Genomic DNA, 21,271 nt, shown 5'->3' with positions numbered 1-21,271 from the left:
GTTACCCTCTGGCTTCTTTTCCCATCAACCTGACAGGCTCCCTGTAGCATTTCCCATAAGCCACATCAGTGCTCCTGAGCACTGGCACCTTGGGTACCTGGGGGTGTGTGCGGCTCTCCCTCACTTTTGAAGAGCAGTTTTGTTTTGCTAGTTACAGAATTCCCCGTTGACAGGTTCTTTGAGCTCGTTATGTGAACATTCCACCGCCTCCAGCCTCCAGTGTTGCTCCTGAGAAATCAGCTCATCATCTTACAGAGAATTTCCTACAATGAGTCACTTTTCTCTTCCTGCTTTTAAAATTCTTCAGTTTTGGCTTTTGACAGTTGGGTTACAATGTGTCACAATATGGTTCCTTTGGGATTTATCCTATTTGGAGTTAAGTTTCTCGATTTGGGAGATGTATGTTTTCAAGTGATAGCAGTTTGTGGCTGTTGTTGTTTTTCCAATAATGTCTGCTCCTTTCTTGCTCTCCTGGACTCTGATAATGTATATTATTCGTCCATTTAATATCATCCCATAAGTCCCTTAGGCTCTTGTCACTTTTCTTCACATCTTTTTTCTTTCTCCTCCTCAGTCTCAATAATTTCATATGTCCCGTCTTCAGGTTTGTTTCTTCTGCTGGCTCACATCTGATGTTGAATCTCTCTAATGAGTTTTTTAAACTTTTTTTTTTCCAGTTCCAGAATTTCTGTTTGGGTCTTTTTTGTAATCTCTGTCTCTTTGTGGATATTCTTATTTTGTTCCTATATCATTTTCCTCATTTCCTGCAGCCCTTTGACCATGTTTTCCTGTTGCTCTTCGTGCATATTTAAGATGGGAGTTTCAAAATCTTGGTTCAGTAAGTCCAGTGCCTGTACTTCTTCAGGGATAGCTTCTGCTAGCTTCTTTTCTTCTTTTGAATAGGCTGATTTTCTCCCTTTTCTTTGGCCTTGTGTTGAAAATTGGGCATTTGTTGGCGGCCGGGGCACCTCTCCAAGTCTTGGCGGTTTGCTTCCTGCCGGGAAAGTCCTTTACTGATTAGCCGGCCACTCTCCCGGCCCTGGGATCAGCCCCACCTGCGGGCTCAAGTTCCCCTCAGGTCGTTTCTGACCGGGTCTTGTCTGGGCCTGTGTGGGGCCCTCTCCCTTCCACAGTATATGCAGCTGCTTTGGAACGTCGCAGTTGCCCAGAATCTTCTCCCAGCTTCTCCTTGGTGCCTCACGTGGTATCCCGAAGGTCTCCGCCCATGATCTCTTGCCCCAGGCATGTGTGTCTGTCACCCCCTGCAGTTTCCCCCTCCCCCCGCACTGGCCATTGCTTTAGCACGAGAGCTGAGTTAGGTGAAACAGAGGCTGGTCCTTTGGGCAGCTGCCGGGTAGGTTACAATCATGCAAACAGGATCAGCTCTACTCCCTCCAGTTTAAGGGGAGCAGCTGGGAACTGGGCAGGGGACAGGGTGGGGCAAGGGTGAGTAAAAACACCATGGCATTTGCTACCATTTTGAATGTGGCTTTTCTTGACTGGGCTTTCACTTGGTTGCTGTAGACCTTTGACTGGTTTCCAGAGTTCCTGTTAGGTTATTTTAGCCAGTGTGATGATGGTTGATGCTTCCATGGGGGCCGGGGTGGGGGGGGGGGGCGGTTGAGGATGAGGGCTTGGAACATTTAAAGCCATTCAACTGCAGTTTCTTCCCGAATAGAGTGGGGTTAGGCGGAGCCTGTGCAAGACCGAGGGATGGCTCCACCCCTCCCGGGGTGTCCGGGGCCGCAGCTCCTTCAGCCACGGCCCCCTGTCACCCGGCCCTGCACATTTCATTCTGAGCTCCCCACCAAGCCTGTCCCCACGTCACTGACCTGCTGGGGGTCCCCTCCAGTCCTCCTGCCCCTCACGCGGCTGTCTGCCCTTAACTGGCTCCAGCAGTGACCTACGACCCTTTGAGTCCCCACTGGGCTCCAGGAAGCCCCCCTGCCTCACTGTACACATCCCCTCACCCTCCTCCAGGACACTTTGGCAAAAAAGAGACTTAAAAAAAAAAAAAAGCTTCCTTGTATCTTTCAAGATAAACTTGCCTTTTTCCCCAGGATATACATAAAAACTGTTCATCCCAGAGGGTTTTTCTTGTTTTTTTTTTAACCTCAAGGATCTCAAAGGTGTTCATAACCTTTTCAAATAAAATGATTGGCCTGAGGTGAGAAGCAGCCACCAGCCCCTTCTTTATGATGGGGGGTGATTTCTTTCTCACCATTGTAGGCCTGGTGTGGGAGGACGGCTGCTGTGTGTCCACGTGGGGATCTGACAGGAGCTCCAGCAAGAGGCTCCAGGTGTTGGAAATGAGGGCTGGGAAGGGGTCCTGGGGCCCTCCTGGCACAGAGCCACCTTGCTCTGGGGACACCTGTTATCTGTGGCCGGGCCGGGTTCTGGCTGCCGCTCCCAGCGAGCTCCAGGGGGCTGCCTGGAGACGCCCCCCGCAGGGCTGCTCCGAAGTGGACCCACACAGCAGAGCGTCAAAATTGGGGCATTTTCTGCTTTACAGACGGATGAGGAGAAGCAGCAGGACTTGCCTGTGGTGATGCCGGTTTTTGACAGAAACACCTGCAGCATCCCCAAATCCCAGATCTCTTTCATTGACTACTTCATCACGGACATGTTTGATGCCTGGGACGGTAAGACCTCTTACAGCGCATTTCCCCCAGTAACGACATGGGGAGCCGGATGTTGAGTAGCAGTGCATCTGGTTCTAGAGCATGTTTGCGGGCTTAGACTTTCGAGGAGGACCGACGAGAAGAAATGAGGCCTCACCAAGGGCCCCTGAGGCCGGGGCGCTCTCTGCGCCCCGCTGGTTAACCGCCCCTCCCACAGGGGTGCGGGTGTCTGGTGGGCGGACTCCGCAGCTTCACCCTCTCCGGCCCGATTGTTCCCCACCGGCCCACAGGGGGGTGGGACAGGCGGGAGGGGATGGTTAAGTGAAGCGGAGCCGGAGGCTGGGGGGAGACAGAAGAGCCAGTCCTGGTCACGGCCACAGGTGGGGACTCGCTGTCTTCCTATCCCCCCCCTTTCAGTGCTCCTTATGCTCATTAGCACATCCGCTCCCTCCTGCGTCACCTCCCAGAGCTGGCGGTCCCCATGTGGTCTCGGAGGGGCCGCTGGGCATTGAATAGGGATTTGGCCTCGGGAACCCGCAGCCCCTCCAGCCGCTTGTCCAGGGGCTTGCAAACACCTGCTGTCACCTGTCCCTCTAAATGCGCCCCGCTCAGCCCGCGTTTGTCACCAGGGGCGGGGAGGGGGTCACATCCCTGTCTTTCTCCCCAGCCTTTGTCGACCTGCCTGAGCTAATGCAGCATCTTGACAACAACTTCAAATACTGGAAAGGACTGGACGAGATGCAGCTGCGGAGCCTCCGGCCGCCCCCTGAATAGCGCGGCCCGCCGCCGGTTCGAAGCTCCGTCCCTCCGCGCGCCGGGGGTTCCCGCACGCACCCAGATCCCCGGTCCTTTCAGTATTAGGGCGAACAGGGCCCAAGGCTGCAGAGCCTGTGAACACGCGTGGGGACATCGCTGGCCTCCCGTAGCCACCGGCTGACGCCATCGCCACCAAGTGTCCATACCCGGCCCGCGGCGGGGGGCCTCTTCGGAAAGTCACAGGAGAACGGGTCGGCGCTGGCTTTCCTTACAGCGACCTTGGCGTGACCCTGCAGACGACATTGATGGATTCCTTGTTGCAAACAATTTCTCTCAACCGTGTCCAGCACTTAGGAACAGCCAACGGCAATCGGAGCTTTAGCAACTTTTTTCACATCATAGAAGGTGCAATCACTCACTTTGGAACACTACTGAAAGTGACTTCTCTTTTGAAACTGAGTAGCAAATGAAAAATACAAAGAAATTTTGAAGTTGATTCTTAAAGAAATTTTGAAGTTGATTAATATCAATTAAAAGTTTTATTTATTTTATTAGAAGTTCAATATTTTCTATGAATTTTAAAATACTTCAAAGCCAAAGCCAACTTTAAATGCCATGACCAAAATTACATGATTCATATTCATTAAATATGTATTACTTGGGTGTACAGACTTATTTTCATAATGCAAATTAAGAATATAAAATGACACATTTTTACTGCACTACAGAAATACTTGTGTATGTTAAACTCGTTTCTGATTGAAGCTAATTGAGAAAAGCTGTCTTTCGGGGGGGGGAGGGGGGGTCTGAGTCTAGAGCATGGGAGGAGAGAGACTCCTGTATAGAAACCAGAGTTCTGAAACTGCTCTAGCCATCTGATGAGCTTGGTACTCCCCAAAGTACACGAAATTAAGACCTAACACTTTTTTCCTAAAATCTTATTGAATTCCCAAAAGTCTGCCTTATTTTATAGTGTTTCTACAAGATATTCCCTATGCGAGAACAAAAATGGAATATTTAGTGAAATGACATTTTATAACCAGTCTGTTTTCATCTGAGGTGGGAATCTTCGATTCCAGAAATTTATAAAGGTTCTGTATCTTCCGTCTTGAGTAAGTGTAGTACCGTGAAAAATGACACATGATGACACATGATGTCAGAGTGCTTGTCACCTCATTTTAAAGTTGTATTTTTTTCCCAGATAAAAATGAAATTAAACTATTTGTTTTTAAGAAATCATGTGTCACCTTTTCTTTGGAGTTTTAGGATATTTAACACGATTTCATTTCTTCTCCCTCTAAATAAATAAGATACCTTTATATTCCAGAGAAGATTAATAGTTAAGTTTTTCAGGGTCACAGAAGAACAGATGATACGTTGAAAACTTCTCACCACTGATACCCATTCACAGCTGGGAGGGCTGGCCCCTCGGAAGGCCCTTTTTCAGGGCGCCTGGTGGCTCAGTCCGTAGAGTGTCTGACTCTTGATTTCAGCTCGGGTCACAATTTCACAGTTGGTGACTCTGGCCCCTCGTCAGGCTCTGTGCTGACAGCAGGGAACCTGCTTGGGGTTCTCTGTCTCCCTCTGTCTCTCGCTCTCTGCCCCTCCCCTACTCAATGCATCCTTGTGCTCCTCTCTCAAAAGTAAATACATTTCAAGTTAAAACATCAAAAATGTTTTTTAAAAAAGTCCCTTTTTCTAAGGGAACAAAAGCCCGTTTTCCCGTTTGAAGACGTTTGACCTAAGTTGGCAACCGTGGACCAAGGTGGAAGACAGCCCTCTCCTCTCCTCCAGGTGCCAGGGAAGAAAAGGAAGTTACCCAGGTGAGCAACTCAACCATCATGAGGTAGAGAGCAGAGCATGTAATATTTGGAACATGCACCACCCAGAACCAGGAACGCCAGGATGATATGAAAGGGACTTTAAGAGGAGTAGGCCTAACACGTTTGAAGAGAGAAAAGCAGCAACAGAAACCATAAGGTGTAAACCACGATAGGTTTAAAAATAAGTATATTTGAAAAAGAACCAAGTAGACATTCTAGATACGAAGAATATAGTCATTGGAACAAAACTTCACATGTTGAGCAGAAGGCCAGCCATAACTAAAGAGAGAACTAGTAAATTGAAAGCCTTGAAGCTACTCCACATGCAGCACAGAAGTTTAAAATGAAGGCAAAATTAAAATATGGAAGGTAGAATGAAATACTTCAAAATGTGTCAAGCATGAAACAAAACATGTCTAAATTAGGAGATCCTGAATAAACCGAGAGGCACTCAGGATTTAACAGACACACATCCTCAGATTTAAAGGGGACACTGAACCCCAAGGAGGATAAGCAAAACACATCCACACAACTCAATGTGGAGCTCCAAGAGAAAAACCTAACAGTTGTGAGAAAAGACCGATCAGTTAACAAGGCAACTAGTGTTAGACTGCCGTCAGACTTCTCATCTGCCACAGCCAGAAGACAAAGCAATAACATCTTTAAAAGACGCAACTGTCAGCCTAGAATTACATACCTAACTAAACTATCACTCGGGAGTGAAGGTGAAATACGGACAATTTCAGACATGTGCACATTGTTCATTATAAACAGACCTCTCTGGAAAGAAATACTGAAAGATGTATGTCTATAAAAATGAGTCCAGAAAAAAGAGGTAGGTTTCAGAAAGCAATGGCAAAGAAATTGGTAAATATCTGGGCAAAACTAAGTATATTGAGTGGGGCAAAAATTATAGTGATGTATAATCAGATGGGACAGGTATACAATCGGATAAGTTAAATGTTGAGGACAAAAGAGATGTTTACTATAGACTTTCAATATGATTAGCTCAAAGTTAAGGGAAATTGTCAAAGGAATAAAAGAATACGGACTTTAAAAGCACTAAAGGAAAGCTAAGAAATAAAATGTGACTAATGTAACCCATAGGAGACAAATGGAGAAAGGAAGTATGATTTAGGCAAGGACAGAAGTACGAATATAAGCACACAGCATATACAAAATCAATTCGAGTTTAAAGATCCGTATGCAAAAGATCATCCTTTTGAGGAAGAGGGAAACATTCTTAAAATAACACCAAACGCTTCAGAAAGCATACAAGAAATAATTTCTCTACAAGTTAAAAATTCTGACAAAATACACAAGTCATGCTAAAAACCATGCCATGGATAGAGATGACCTACAGAAGTAACAAGTGTGTGTGTGTGTGTGTGTGTGTGTGTCTATGTGTGTGTGTGTGTGTGAATAATATATATCCTATGTATCAAGAATGCTTAGCAGTCCATAGGCAAAAAGACAAGGTATTTTATACCCTTCGGTTTAACAAGTTTTTAGCATCTGACAACATCAAGTGTTGATGAGGAGATGAGAAAAAGCGAACTTTCAAACATCAGCGTAGGGAGTTAAGGACCACAATGGAAAGCAGTTTGGAAATAACCACTACAGCTTCTCAGTTCAGCAATTTCACTTGCAGATCGTAGGGAAATTTGGCAACGTGCACAAAAAGACCTATTTAAGGATCTTCACACTAGGATTCTGTCACAGTGAAAAAGCAGCACCAATCTAAATGTCCTTCGTAGAACGGATCAAGAAGTCGCCACCTCATACTCAGACTGTGGTCAACTGTGCCAGACCGTTTCTCCCGATGGTCTCTGCCTCCTGGTATCCATGACCTTGGGTTGGACCTACTAGTTTGCTTCTAACCAACGAAATATGGCAGAAATGATGGGGTGACACTTCTAAGATGTGGCTCCAAAAGACAGTTATGTTAGTTTCCTAAGGCTGCCCTAACACATTACCACAAACGGGTAGCTTAAAACAGCAAACATTTATTTCCTCATAGTTGTGGGGGCCAGAAGTCTAAAATCGAGGTGTCGACGTGGTTCCTTTTGTCGGTTCTAAGGGGGGAGCCACCCCATACCTCTCTCCAAGCTCTTGGTAACCGCCGGCAATCCTTAGCATTCCTTGGCCCACGGATGCGTCGTTCCAATTGCTGCGTCCACCTTCACGGGGCCTCTGCGTGTCTCTGCGACGTCTCCTTTCCTCACGAGGACACCGGTCACTTAGATGAATCCAACGGATTCATCTCAGTCCTTCACTGATTCCATCGGCAAAGACCGTGTTTCCAAATAAGGGCCCACCCCGAGGCTCTAGGGGATCTGAATGTTGGCAGGCACTTCAACCCACCACAGGTGGCGCCATCCATCTCGCTCACACTGTCCCGTTCTTATTTTGCTTGCTCTGATGAAGCGAGCGGCTCGTCGGGAGCTGCCCTGCGGAGCAGGCCACGTGGCAAGGATGCGAGGGCACCCTCCGGCCCAAGCCATGATAGAACCGAGTCACGCTGCCTGCCGGCAACCACACGAGGGCGTTGGGTGCAGATCCCGCCGCTGTCAGGTCTTCAGGGGACGGCCCCAGCGGACACCTTGATCACGGGCTTATGAGAGACCCCGAGCCGGACAACACAGCTAAGCCACACTTGGATTCCTACCCACAGAAACGGAGATAGTAAATGTTACGTCTAAGCCAGCGAGCCTTGATTTATTACACGGTGACAATATATAGCGGTTGAAAAGAATGAAGTAGAGCTACAGATATCAACTGGGAAAAAGCTTAAGAACAACACCGACTGAAAAGGTTAAGTCGAGGGGCGCCTGGGTGGCTCATGGGTTAAGCGTCCGACTCTGGCTCAGGTCACGCTCTCCCGGTTCATGAGTTCGAGCCCCGCGTCGGGCTCTGTGCGGACAGCTCGGAGCCTGGAGCCTGCTTCGGATTCTGGGTCTCCCTCTCTCGCTGCCCCGCCCCCACTCACACTCCGCCTCTCACTCCCAAAAAATAAATAAAACATTAAAAAAATAAAAGGTTAAGTTGCAGTATGATACCATTTGCATAAATTTTTTGAATACCCCAAACACACTATTTAATGTTCATGGAAAAAGTAACAGAAGGAGCACTGAAATATTGAGGAAGTTTACAAATGCTGTGAATTGGCTCGTGCAACACTAAGCTCCCGATGTACACACGAACTAGAAGGCTAAAATCTTTCCCTCCAAACTCCCTCCCTCCTACATTTCTGTATCTCCTTTAGGATCACCCGTCAGCGGCCACTGGGCAAGATTCTTGATTTAGAATGGAGTCCTAAATGGCGAGAGCCACACGGAGGTGTACCTCCCGAGTATTAGGAATGGCCGTCCACACCAGCAGCTCTCACGAAGGATTTCTGGCCGTGGTAGAAGCGGTAAAGTTCTGGGGCCACAACAGCAGACTTCACAACACAGCCCAGCCCTGAAGCGTAGTTTTAGGGAGACTTTCTGGAAAACTCAGGCAACAGTCTGTTTCTTTGGCCCTTCCACTGATAAATCCCTTCTGCTTCAACTAGCTAGAGGGGTGGGGTTCTCTAGTCTCAGAATTGAGGACTCTGACAAAGACCAGAAGGACACATGCCGACTTCTTGAATCTTGCGGGTAGGGAAGGGATGTATACCAGGGAGACAGTCAAAGGGAACTATCTTGACTTTGTTTAAAAAGAATTTTTTTTTTTTAACATTTATTCATTTTTGAGAGAGAGAGAGCGCAAGCAGGGGTGGGGCAGAGAGAGAGGGAGACACAGAATCCGAAGCAGGCTCCAGGCTCCGAGCTGTCCGCACAGAGCCCGACGCGGGGCTCGAACTCACAAACTGTGAGATCATGACCTGAGCTGAAGTCGGATGCTTAACTGAGTCACCTAGGTGCCCTTTACTTTGTTTTTTAAAGTAAAAATCTAAAGCAGGCAGCACAATACTAACATGTATTAATTCTGGTGATGAGTATATCAGTTTCTTAAAAACATATTATTCCATTTTTTAGTATGTTGAAATATTTCATAATCTTTTTAAAAATGAAAAAGCATGCCTAGTGACAAGGTAGCTGGGAGAATATTTTGTATTTAAATAGAAAAAGCCTTTCTATGTAGTATGCAAAACGGCGGAGCCATATGAAAAAAAATAATGAACTCAGCTATAAAAAATTAAAATATTACACATGCCGACCACAGTAATCCAAAAGAAAAGGGAAAGATTTGTAACTTATTTTACAAAAGCTTACTTCCAAAATAATTTTTGGAGACTTCTATTACAAGGAAATAATTCAATAGAAAAACTAGGAACATGATGTGAACAGAAAATTTATAGAAAAAAGTATCAAAGGTTCTTAAATGAAAGTTTATGCTAAAACCTAAAACTGACTGGTACTAATTAAAATACAAATGAGAACCACTTTGAGATATTTTTCACTCATCCTTGAAGATTAGTGAAGAACAAAGTTTGATAACACAATGTGTTGATAAGGATGTGTGGACACAGACACTTCGATACGTGACAAGTGAGTGTAAAACAGAACTGGAGTGTAAATCCAAGGAGGGCACCTTTGTTACATGGATCCAAATCACAAATCTGTGTGCATTGTGATGTAGCAATTCTATTTCCAGACATAGCAAGATACACTCACATTTGCGAGAAATGACACATACACGGAATTATTTACAACAGCCCCGCGTGTAAAAGACTGGAAACAGCTTAAATGTCTCTCATTTAGAAACAGTAAGTAAATACGTGATGGTATGTCCCCATAGAACACTATGCGAATATAAATAAGAATGAGAAGGTTCTTTGTGTTGCTTAGATGGAGAGATTATAAAGACGTATTGATAAGTGGAGGGAAAAAGATAACATAAAATTATATATACAACTAGCATTGTTTAAATGCTAAGTACGCATTTAAACATGCAAGAAACACCACACTGCCCATGGAGAAGGCAATGGTGGCTCAGGAACATGGCTAGAGAGGAGACTTCTCACTGTGTGTCCATTGTCCCTTTTGAATTTTCAATTGTCTCCCCGAAGAATGCAAAAGACTTGAATAAATGAAAAGGCACACCCTATTGTCAGAATGAGTTAATTTTGTAAAGATGCAATTTTCCCCCTATTCTATGAATTTAGCATGATTCCCAATATTAAAAAAAAAAAAAAGTCCTTTTTTTTTTTAAGTCTTTTTAATCTGGCTAAGTCATTCTAATCTTCCTACAGTACGTGAAGGAAAGTTAGGAAAATTCTGGATATGAACAGCAGAGAGAGAAGAGGCCAAGATATGGAAATACATTAACAGACTGCCGTGATTAAAACAAGGAGGCAATGACCTTTATGCAGATGAGTAAATGGAACCAGAAATAGGCCCAAACACACACAGGCGTTTAGTGAATGATACAAGTTGCCATTTCACATCACTGAAGGCAAAATGGATTTGCTCAGGAAATGGTGTTGGGTGACTAGGTAGCTGTCTGAGAAGTATGCGCAAGTGCTTTAAAAGTCGAAGAAGGGGCGCAGGGCGTTTAGGGAAGATGGTGTAGGACCCGGGGCTCCCACTGTCCCCCGCCCCCCGACACACACACACACACACACACACACACACACACACACACACACACAGCTACCAGCTACATATATGCAACTAACTGACAACCTGAGGACTGGAAGAACAGACCTTCCGCAGTGGATCCTAGAGAGGAGGTCACTCCAAAAAGGGTAGGAGGGTAGAGACACAGTTGGGAACCAAACCCCCCAGTGAGAACCCCACCCCCCACACAGATGGGAAGGAAACCACAAGCACAGAGAAACAAGAGGATCAGACCCCACCCCAGGCACCCCAGGCACCGGGAAGATGAGTCCCCACGACATCTGGCTTTGAAAACCACAGGGGCTTAACTCCAGAAGAGCTGGAGGGCAATAGGAAACTAAGTCCCTGCCCTTAAAGGGCCAGCATAATACATGACTTGGCCGAGACACAGGACAGAAGCAGCAGTCTGAAGAGTGCCTGGGGGTATATGTGAAGGAGATTTACTGACTAATCTCAGACCACGCGCTGGAGGGGCAGGGATCTTCAGATTTCTCCAGGAACAACACCGTTGCTGGTCACCATTTCTCCTTCCCTCCCCCAGCCTAGACAGCCAGGCACTTGTGGGAGTCAGCGCTAACACTCTCCGTCTATCTTGCCAGGACTGCGTGCCCCACTCCCGTGTTCTCCCGTGAACCTGCCCCATCCAACCCACCACCTCTGCAGGCAGCTCCTGTGCTGCCAAACCCTGCAGGCAGCGCTGGCAGGGACCGACACCGCTCCAAAGTGACTCCTGCTCTAGGAAGAGCGGAAATAATCTCCCACCCCAGCGTGCCTGCGGTTCTAGAAGCCGAGCCTCTTCGCTGGCTGCACAGGGAGCAAGCCTTGCTGTCTGGTGTGCCCGTGACGGCAGCAGACAGGCTAAATGCGGACAGCTAGTCTGACTGCTGACCCCACCCACGAAGAGCCCACAGCAGCCTCGGCCTCTCGACAGCACATGGGCCAAACCCAACACGGCGCACCCACAGCAGGCAAAGCAGGTCATTGCAGCCGCTGGGCTGAAGGCAAACATGGGCACACGGCCCGCACGGAGATACTCCAGAGCACCTGGCTCTGGTGCCCAGGAGAGATTATACGGTAAGGCACCACAGGACCTCTTCCACACAAGGTCACTACCTTTAAGACCAGGAGACATAGGTGGCCCCCCTAATATACAGAAAGAAAGACAAGATGAGAAGACCAAGAAATGTGTCCCAAACGAAAGAACAACACAGGGGCACCTGAATGGCTCAGTTCGTTGAGAGTCCAACTCTTGATCTTGGCTCCATGATCCCAGGCTTGTGGGATCGAGCCCCATGTAAGGTTCTGCACTGAGTAGGGAGCCTGCTTAAGATTCTCTCTCTGCCCCTTCCCCCACTTGCAAGCGTTCTCTCTCTCTGTCTCTCTCTCTCTCTCTCTCAAGAAAAAAAATAAGAACAAGACAAGTCACAGCAAATGAGCGAAATAAAATGGAGATAAGCAATAGGCTTGATAAAGAATTCAAAGCAATGTTCATAAAGATACTCACTGGACCTTAGAAAAGAGTGGATGAACTCAGTGAAAACCTCAACAAAGAGACAGAAAATGTTAAAAAGAGTATTAAATATTAAAAGTCAGAGATGAAGAATTTAACAACTGAAATGAAAAAAAAAATACACTAGAGGGATTCAAGAGCAAATTAGAGGAAGCAGAAGAACAGATCAGCAACTTGGAGGACAGAGTAATGGAAAGCAAGCAAACTAAACAGCAAAGAGAAAAAAAAAATTATAAAAAATGAGAATAGGTTAACAGCAACATCATAAAGTGTAATAATATTCATGTTACAGGGATTCCAGAAGGAGAAGAGAGAGAAGGGGGCAGAAAATTTATTTGAAGAAATAATAGCTGACAACTTCCCTAATCTGAGGAAGGAATCAGACATCCAGGTCCAGGAAGCACAGAGAGCCACAAACAAGATGAACCCGAGTAGGTTCATACCAAGGCACACAATTAAAATGGCAAAATGTAATCATAAAGAGAGAATTTTGAAAATAGCAAGAGGAAACAGTTACATACAAGGGAAACCCCATAAGGCTATCAGCTGATTTTTCAGCTGAAACTTTGCAGGCCAGAAGAGAGTGACTTGATACATTCACAGTACCGAAAGAAAGAAAGCCTGCAACCAAGAATACTCTACCCAGCAAGGTTATCATTCAGAACTGAAGGCGAGTTTCCCAGACAAAAGTCAAAGGAGCTCATTACCATTAACCTGGCTTTATAAGAAATCTTTTTTGTTCATGTAATTTATTATCAAGTTAGCTAACATACAGTGTACACACTGTGCTCTTGGCTTCGGGAATAGATTCCCATGATTCATCACTTACATACAACACCCTGTGTTCATCCCAACAAGTGCCCTCCTCAATGCCCATCACCCATTTCCCCTCTCCCCCCATAAGCCCTCAGTTTGTTCTGTGTATGTAAGTCTCATTGGTTGCCTCCCTCTCTGTTTGAAACTATTTTCCCCCTTCCCTGACCCCACGGTCTTCTGTTAAGTTTCTCAAATTCCACATAGGAGTGAAAACATATATCTGTCTTTCTCTGACTTATTTCACTTAGCATAATACCCTCCAGTTCCATCCACATTGTTGCAAATGGCAACATTTCATTCTTTCTCATTGCCAATTAGTATTCCATTGTATATATAAACCACATCCTCTTCATCCATTCATCGGTTGATAGACATTTTAGCTCTTTCCATAATGCGGCTATTGTTGATGGCACTGCTATAAACATTGGGGTGCATGTGCCCCTATGAATCAGCACTCCTGTACCCTTTGGATAAATTATTAGTAGTGCTATTTCTAGGTTCCAGGGTAATTCTGTTTTTGATTTTTTGAGGAGCCTCCACACTGTTTTCCAGAGCAGCTGTACCAGTTTGCATTCCCACCAACAATGCAAAAGGGTTCCCATTTCTGCACATACTCACCAACATCTGTTGTTTCCTGAGTTGTTAATTTTAGTTACTCTGACCAGTGTGAGGTGGCCTCTCTATGTGGCTTTGATTTATATTTCCTTGATGATGAGCAATGTTGAGCATCTTTTCATGTGTCTGTTGGCCATCTGGATATCTTCTTTGGAAAAGTGCCTATTCATGTCTTCTGCCCATTTCTTCACTGGATTACTTTTTTTTTTTTTTTTTCCAGGTGTTGAGTTTGGTAAGTTCTTTATAGATTTTGGATACCAATCCTTTATCTGATATGTCATTTGCAAACATCTTCTCCCATTCTGTCAGTTTCCTTTTAGTTTTGTTGATTATTTCCTTTGCAGTGTAGAAGCTTTTTATCTTGAGGTCCCAATAGTTCATTTTTGCTTTTATTTCCTTTGCTTTCAGGGACATGTTGAGTAAGAAGTTGCTGTGACTGAGGTCAAAGAGGTTATTTGTTGCCTGTGTTCTCCTCTAGGGTTTTGATGGTTTCCTGTCTCACATTTAGGTCTTTCATCCATTTTGAGTTTATTGTTGTGTATGGTGTGAGGAAGTGGTCCAATTTCATTCTTCTGCATATTGCTGTCCAGTTCTCCCAGCACCATTCGCTAAAGAGGCTGTCTGGATACTTTTTCCTGCTTTGTCAAAGATTAGTTAGCCATGCATTTATGAGTCCAATTCTGGGTTCTCTATTCTATTCAAGCATTTGAATAAATAAAATCAGAAATAAAGGAGGAGAAATAACAACTGACATGACAGAAAGGCAAAGGATTATAAGACAGTTTATGAAAAATTATATGCCAACAAATTGGACAACCTAGAGGACCTAGATTAATTAGCAGAAATCACCTAGAATGGATAAATTCCTAGAAATATACAATCTTCTAAAACTGAATCAGGAAGAAACAGAAAATGTGAACAAATTACTATTAAAGAATCCAATCAGTAGCCAAAAAATTCCCAAAAGCAAAAGTCCAGGACCAGACAGCTTTACAAGTGAATTCTACCAAACGTTTATTTTTTTTTTAATTTTTTTAATGTTTTTATTTATTTTTGAGATAGAGAGAGACAGAGCATGAGCAGGGGAAGGGCAGAGAGAGAGAGGGAGACACAGAATCCAAAGCAGACTCCAGGCTCTGAGCTGTCAGCACAGAGCCCCATGCGGGGCTTGAACTCACGGACTGTGAGATCATGACCTGAGCTGAAGTCGGACGCTTAACCGACTGAGCCACCCAGGCGCCCAATTCTACCAAACGTTTAAAGAGGAGTTAATACCTATTCTTCTAAAACCATTTCAACAAATAGAAGAGGAAGGAAAACTTCCAAATTCATTCTATGAGGCACGCATTACCCTGATACCAAAACCAGATAAAGATACTACAAAAGAAAAAAACTACAGGCTAGTATCTCTGATGAACACAGATGCAAAATTCCTTAACAAAATAGCAACCAAATTCGACAATATATGAAAGAAGTCATTCACCACAATCAAGTGGGATTTATTCCAGGGATACAAGGGGATTTCAATATTCACAAATCAATCAAGGCGATCTATCAACATCAACAAGAGAAAGGATAACATTCATCATCATCTCAATAGATACAGAAAAAGCAAATACCACATCCATTCATGACAAAAACTCTCAACAAAGCAGGTTTAGAGGGAACATACCTTAACATAATAAAGGCTATATATGAAAAACCCACAGCTAACACCATCCTCAACAGTGAAAAGCTGAAAGATTAGGAACAACACAAGGATGTCCTTCCTCACTACCTTTATTCAACACAGTACTGGAAGTCCTGGCCACAGCAATCAGACAACAAAAAGAAATAAGACATCCAAATTGGTAAGAAAGAAGTAAAATTCTATTTGCAGATGAGATGATACTGTATATAGAAAACCCCAAAGACTCCACCAAAACACTATTAGAACTGACAAATGAATTCAGTAAAGTTGTGGATACAAAATTAATATTGAGACGTGAAACCTGTTGCATGTCTATACACTAATAATGAAGTAGCTGAAAGAAAAATCAAGACAAAATCTCATTTACAATTATACCAAAACAAATGAAATATCTAGGAATAAATTTAACCAAGGAAGTTAAAGATCTGTCCTCTGAAAACTAGGAAACACTGATGAAAGAAGCTGAAGATGACACAAACAAATGGAAAGATATACCATGCTCATGGATTGGAAGAATTAATATTGTCAAAATGTCCATACTACCCAAAGCAACCTATAGATTTAATGCATCCCTATGAAAATACTAAGAGTATTTTGAACAAAACTAATGCAAGTAATCCTAAAATTTGTATGGAACCACAAAAGAAGTTGAATAGCCAAAGCAATCTTGAGAAAGAAGAACAAAGCTGGAGGTACCACAATCCCAGATGTCAAGATATACAACAAAGCCCTAATAATTAATACAGTATGGCATTGGCACAAAAACAGACACATAGATCAATAGAAAGGACACACCTAACGGCAAATTAATCTATTTTAAAAGAAGCAATAATACACAATGCAGAAAAGACAGTCTCTTCAACAAATAGTGCTGGGAAAACTGAACAGCTACATGAAGAATGAGCCTGGACCACGTTCTTACACCGCACACAAAACTCAAAACGGATTATAGCCCTAATCTGGGACCTGAAGCCATAAAACTGCTCGCAGAAAACACAGATGGAAATAGATTAAAGGAATTAAGAGGTACAAACTTCCACTCATAAATAATTCACGGAGATGAAAAGCACAGCATGGGGAATATAGTCAGTGATATTGTAATAACGTCATCCGGCAACAGATTCCACTTATCATGCTGAGTGATGTATAGATTGACATGTCGAACTAATATGTTGTACCCCTGAAACCAATGTAACATTGCATGTTATATTTCAATTTAAAAAATAAAAATAAAAATAAAAGTAAACAAAAAGCACAGGACTATCAGGAAGCCGTGAAGAAAATGTTTCTCATCTCACAGTGACGACTTTATCATCTCACAGTGGAAAACACATGACAGGAAACCCAGAGTTCGTAAAAAGAAAAAAGAAAAGGAACTGCCAAGTTCACCTACGTTTAGGAGAAAAGACAACCTGCCCGGGCCAAGGCTGGGAGGAGCAGAGAGGGGATGCTGGAGTCGGAACACGGCACTAACTCAACACGCAGCAGGTGGGGACCACGCAGGACTCTCCCGGGCACTCACTACAGCAGTGTTTACAAGGTTGAGCAATTAGAAACAACCAAAAAACTGGGCGCCTGGGTGGCTCAGTCGGTTAAGCGTCCAACTTTGGCTCAGGTCATGATCTCCCAGTTCATGAGTTCGAGCCCCGAGTCGGGCTCTGTGCTGACAGCTCGGAGCCTGGAGCCTGCTTCGGATTCTGGGTCACCCCTCTCTCTGTACCTTTCCCACTCACTCTCTCTTTGAAGAACGGAATACATGGAGTGACCCATTTTGGGGGTGTGGGGGGAGATACATGTGACTAGGATTAAAGACCGGGGGGGAGCTACAGTGGAACACCTGTGGGGCTCATCTCTGGAGGCCGGGGCTCCTGGGGCTCTCGTGCCTGCCCTGTGCTTTTCCGGGTTTCCCCTGAACTTAACACATTTGATCACTCTTGCAATTGCCAAGTCCTAAGGGTTGACATCTGCACAACTGACGAGGTGGTTTGAGTGCCCTAACTAGGAAATGTGGAGACGGAGTGGACGCACCAGGGTAGACCACCTGTGCAGGTCTCTATGTAACTGTGTCTGAGGACCTGGGGACATCCATGCAAAGGAGCCAGCTGGAAACGGACCCCAGACTCTGTACGAAGCCCGGGCCATGTTCAGCTCCATGGAGGTATGACATAAGCCTTGAAGTGGTCAGGGGCGAGGGGACAGGTGGAGGGCACTGGGGTCCCTAGCTGCTGGGGTTGACATGACAACCGTCGACAAGCACGGGACCCTTCGGGGCAGAGCAGTGCCAGCGTTCCAGGTCTTCCGGGGACGGATCTCCACCTGGGAAGGACAGGGGCGCACGAGCTGTGCCAGGGAGTCCGTCCGGAACGGAGAGAAGCCCAACGATGAAACTTCAAACAGAAGCAAAAGTCACCGACCCGGAAAAAGACAAAGGTCTGTCTGCCCACCTCACTTGAGCTGAACCTTCCCAGGAAGGAGAGGAAAAGGTCACAGAACCGTAGGAAACGGTTTTGCTCTCCCATTCCTTCAAAGAGATAATTGGACGTGGTAAAACTGGCTTCTGAGTCACAAGGAAGCCTTCTCCCCAAGGACTGGCGTCAGAAACAATGGGGAAAGGAATTATTAAAGCCATCAGCGCAGCACAGGCTCAGGAAGAAGCTGAATAAACTTTGAACTATTTGTCTCATCCTGCTATAAAAAGGAAATTTCAGAAAGTTGAGAACTCTCGTGTGTACACAGTTACACGCCCCTTGGCTCACCGACACGGTCTTGCGTCACGAGAGAAAGAGGAATGTGTCTCTGCTCCTTCCCTCGTGCCCGTGGGTGAGAGAACAGCTCGGTGGGGGCAGTAGACCAGCAGCTCGGGCGTCACCAGGAGCGGGCTGGACGTGCCCGCCCACGGCCACCCAGAACCTGCTTCCAGCCGTCTCTGATGGGTCTGTGTGATGTGGAGAACAAAGGCAAAAGAAATACGGGGGGGAACAAGTTGAATTCCCTTTGCAGCCCATCGACAAGTCCTTGAGACAGGCAGGGTGACCCTCCTCTAGGAACTCAACTGCCTCGATGTTAATATGTTGCTAGAGGCAAAAGGCAACCTGACCTTGACATTCACCAGACCTCCAGGATCCTGGAAGTCTTCTTTAACAGGTAAAAATCCCCTTGGAAACTTTTTTTTTTAATTTTTTTTTAACGTTTTATTTCATTTTTTTGAGAGAGAGAGAGAAAGCGCAAGCAGGGGAGGGGCAGAGAGAGAGGGAGGCACAGAATCGGAAGCAGCCTCCAGGCTCTGAGCTGTCAGCACAGAGCCCAGACGCGGGGCTCGAACCCACAAACGCAAGATCATGACCTGAGCTGAAGTTGGACACTTAATCAACTGAGCCATCCAGGCGCCCCTAGAAACTTCTTTTATCTCTACTCCCCACCTAGGATATATGTTAGCAATCATCCTCCAAACATATGGCCCAGTGATACACATCTGAAGGGCCTCATGACTAAGGTTTTATTAGACAGTGGTAAATGACCCTTCAAAGTCTTGGAAACCCTTGCTTCCAAATTCCTTAGAGACTCACGCTGTCCCTCCTCCCAACTTGAAAGTATATAATCCGTCATTCCTCACAACCCCAGTGCGGGTCTTTCTGTCCACAGGTCCTCTCCCCGTGCTTTAGTAAAACCACCTTTTTTGCCCGAAGACGTCTCAAGAATTCTTTGTTGACCATTCGCTCCCGGACCCCAGCATTTCACACCATGTGCACACCGGTGTTTGAGAAGCGTGGACTCACGGATGCTTTCTTTGCTCAATCAACGGGCCCTGCAAAGAGGCATTTTCACCAGCCACTCTTCCTCCTTCCTCTCAACCCACCCCTTTCGCCAAAGCCTCAAACCCCAGCTTGCGGAAAGGCGCCATTTGTGTCCCACGGAATAGATCCTATTTAATCTAGAGAAAGAGGAAACACACTCAGCTGTCAGGAAGCAATAGCATTAATCTAAGGGCCAAAGTCAACACTGCAACCTGAGAACAACGCAAGAGGGGCCTCGGGGCTATGGCGGCAGCTTAGCCTGGTGGTCATGGTCATTAGGAGGGAAAGGAGTTCTGAGTGTAAATTACACAAGTGGAAGACAGACTGTGTGGTTTCTAAAAACAGAAGTAATGCTTTAAGAACCTCCCTGAGCATTTTCAGATATTGAAAATAAGTTACCTTCGGGACAGAGAGCTTGACCTCACATGAGGCATCAGTTTTTCAGTTCATGGTTCAGCGTAAATAATCCACAATAGTACCAAGAGATTCGGCCACGGATCAGGGCCACGGACCTGGGCATGCAGGTGGGACAGAACTCCCCAAAGGAAAATTATTTCAGAAGGAAAAAAAACGATTTTCCTTCCAAATTGCTTTATATATAGTGAAGATTCGGTTCTCCCTTAAGATTAACTTTGGAAAATTCAAAGTTAAAAATATTGTTAACACGCTCCATTCCAAGAATTTGTAGTTCCCAGCATTTCGCACACGATTCAAAACGAGGAAAAAAAAAAAAAAAACAAACAAGTTAAATCAAGGATAAAATATGTCCCATAATTGCTACAAGTGAGTAGCAAATTTAGCTCGGGGTTTCCAAGCAGCCAAGCTAAAAACAGGATCAGTTCAATAATGACAAGAACACAAGAAGCCGAGTGGTCCAGAAGTCTTTTCTTCGTAGATATTCCGGAAGATTTTCTCCTGTGGGATACTCTCTAAGGCAGTCCTGGGACTTGTGACTAAATGCTGTACTTGTACTGTGATATCAAGACCCTTCGAACAGAACTCCAACGTCAGCCTTCATGTGGACACTTACTGTCTACAGGAAGGGTAACATCTTCCCTTCAGTGACCGTATGGTTTACTCCCTCTAGATGCTTATCCCGTACCCACCAGTGGGTGGGTAAATAGAAGTAACTGCTTCAGGAATGGACACATGACCTTATTCTGCCCAGGAAGCCACGAAGAGAAGGCTGCAGGGGCAGTTCTGAATCAAGTTCTCAATCCCACTAGACAGCCGTGGGAAAGAGACAGACACGTCTCCCACCAGGTGGGTTGGGTCTGGATGTGACAGCTGGAGCTTCTGCAGCCATATTGCTACCAGCCCAAGGATGAAGCTACCTCCAACAGGGACAGTGCTGAAGGATGGAGGAAAAGCTGGGTGTTCAGTGTCATCACCCAACTGCCACACCGATTTCTGGACTTTCTGTCTGATTCTGTGAGATAAAACCCTGTCCTTATAGTTTCAACTAGGTTTGTTCCCGGTTTCCGTTTTTACAAAAACAAAATGTAAAAACCCAACTTTGGGAGGGAAAATACAAACTTAGAAACGAAAACTTTCTACACACGAGAGAAATGTTGCATATACAAGGCTATTCGTCCCAGAATCGTTTGAAAGAACACAAAACTCGATACAATCTTAATATCAATCATTAAATGAATGGACACATATCCATCACAAGTTATTGGTCAAATACATGCACAATGGAATCTCCAAGTGCCATAAAAAAAAGAATGGGAAAGACTCCTTGGCACCTGTATGAAAAAAAAGAAATTTTACACTAAGCGAAAAGAGCAGAGAAAACTGTGTACAGTGTGCTTCAATATGTATTAAAAAGGAGGGGCGCCTGGGTGGCTCAGTCAGTTGAGCATCCGACTTCGGCTCAGGTCATCATCTCACACTCCATGAGTTCGAGCCCCGCGTCAGGCTCTGTGTGGACAGCTCGGAGCCCGGAGCCTGCTTCAGATTCTGTGTCTCCCTCTCTCTGACCCTCCCTCATTCACGCTCTGTCTTTCTCTGTCTCAAAAATAAATAAACATTAAAAAA

General features: G+C 45.2%; 1 protein-coding gene across 2 annotated transcripts in view; it reads left to right on the top strand.

The window, feature by feature from the left end:
• Positions 1–4,613, top strand: part of PDE8A (phosphodiesterase 8A) — a 153,494-nt gene extending 148,881 nt beyond the window's left edge. For both annotated transcript variants that reach the window (XM_019460363.2, XM_019460362.2), the window contains 2 exons: positions 2,513–2,642; positions 3,289–4,613. In XM_019460363.2, the coding sequence (XP_019315908.1) occupies positions 2,513–2,642; positions 3,289–3,395 (237 nt within the window). In that variant the 3' untranslated portion in view covers positions 3,396–4,613. The remainder of the gene's footprint in view (positions 1–2,512; positions 2,643–3,288) is intronic.
• The last annotated feature ends 16,658 nt before the right edge of the window (positions 4,614–21,271 follow it).

The sequence above is a fragment of the Panthera pardus genome, unplaced genomic scaffold (assembly GCF_024362965.1).
Source record: "Panthera pardus isolate Hobbes unplaced genomic scaffold, ASM2436296v1 HiC_scaffold_23, whole genome shotgun sequence".
Classification (NCBI taxonomy): domain Eukaryota; kingdom Metazoa; phylum Chordata; class Mammalia; order Carnivora; family Felidae; genus Panthera; species Panthera pardus.
This window is presented reverse-complemented; position numbering and strand designations above follow the sequence as displayed.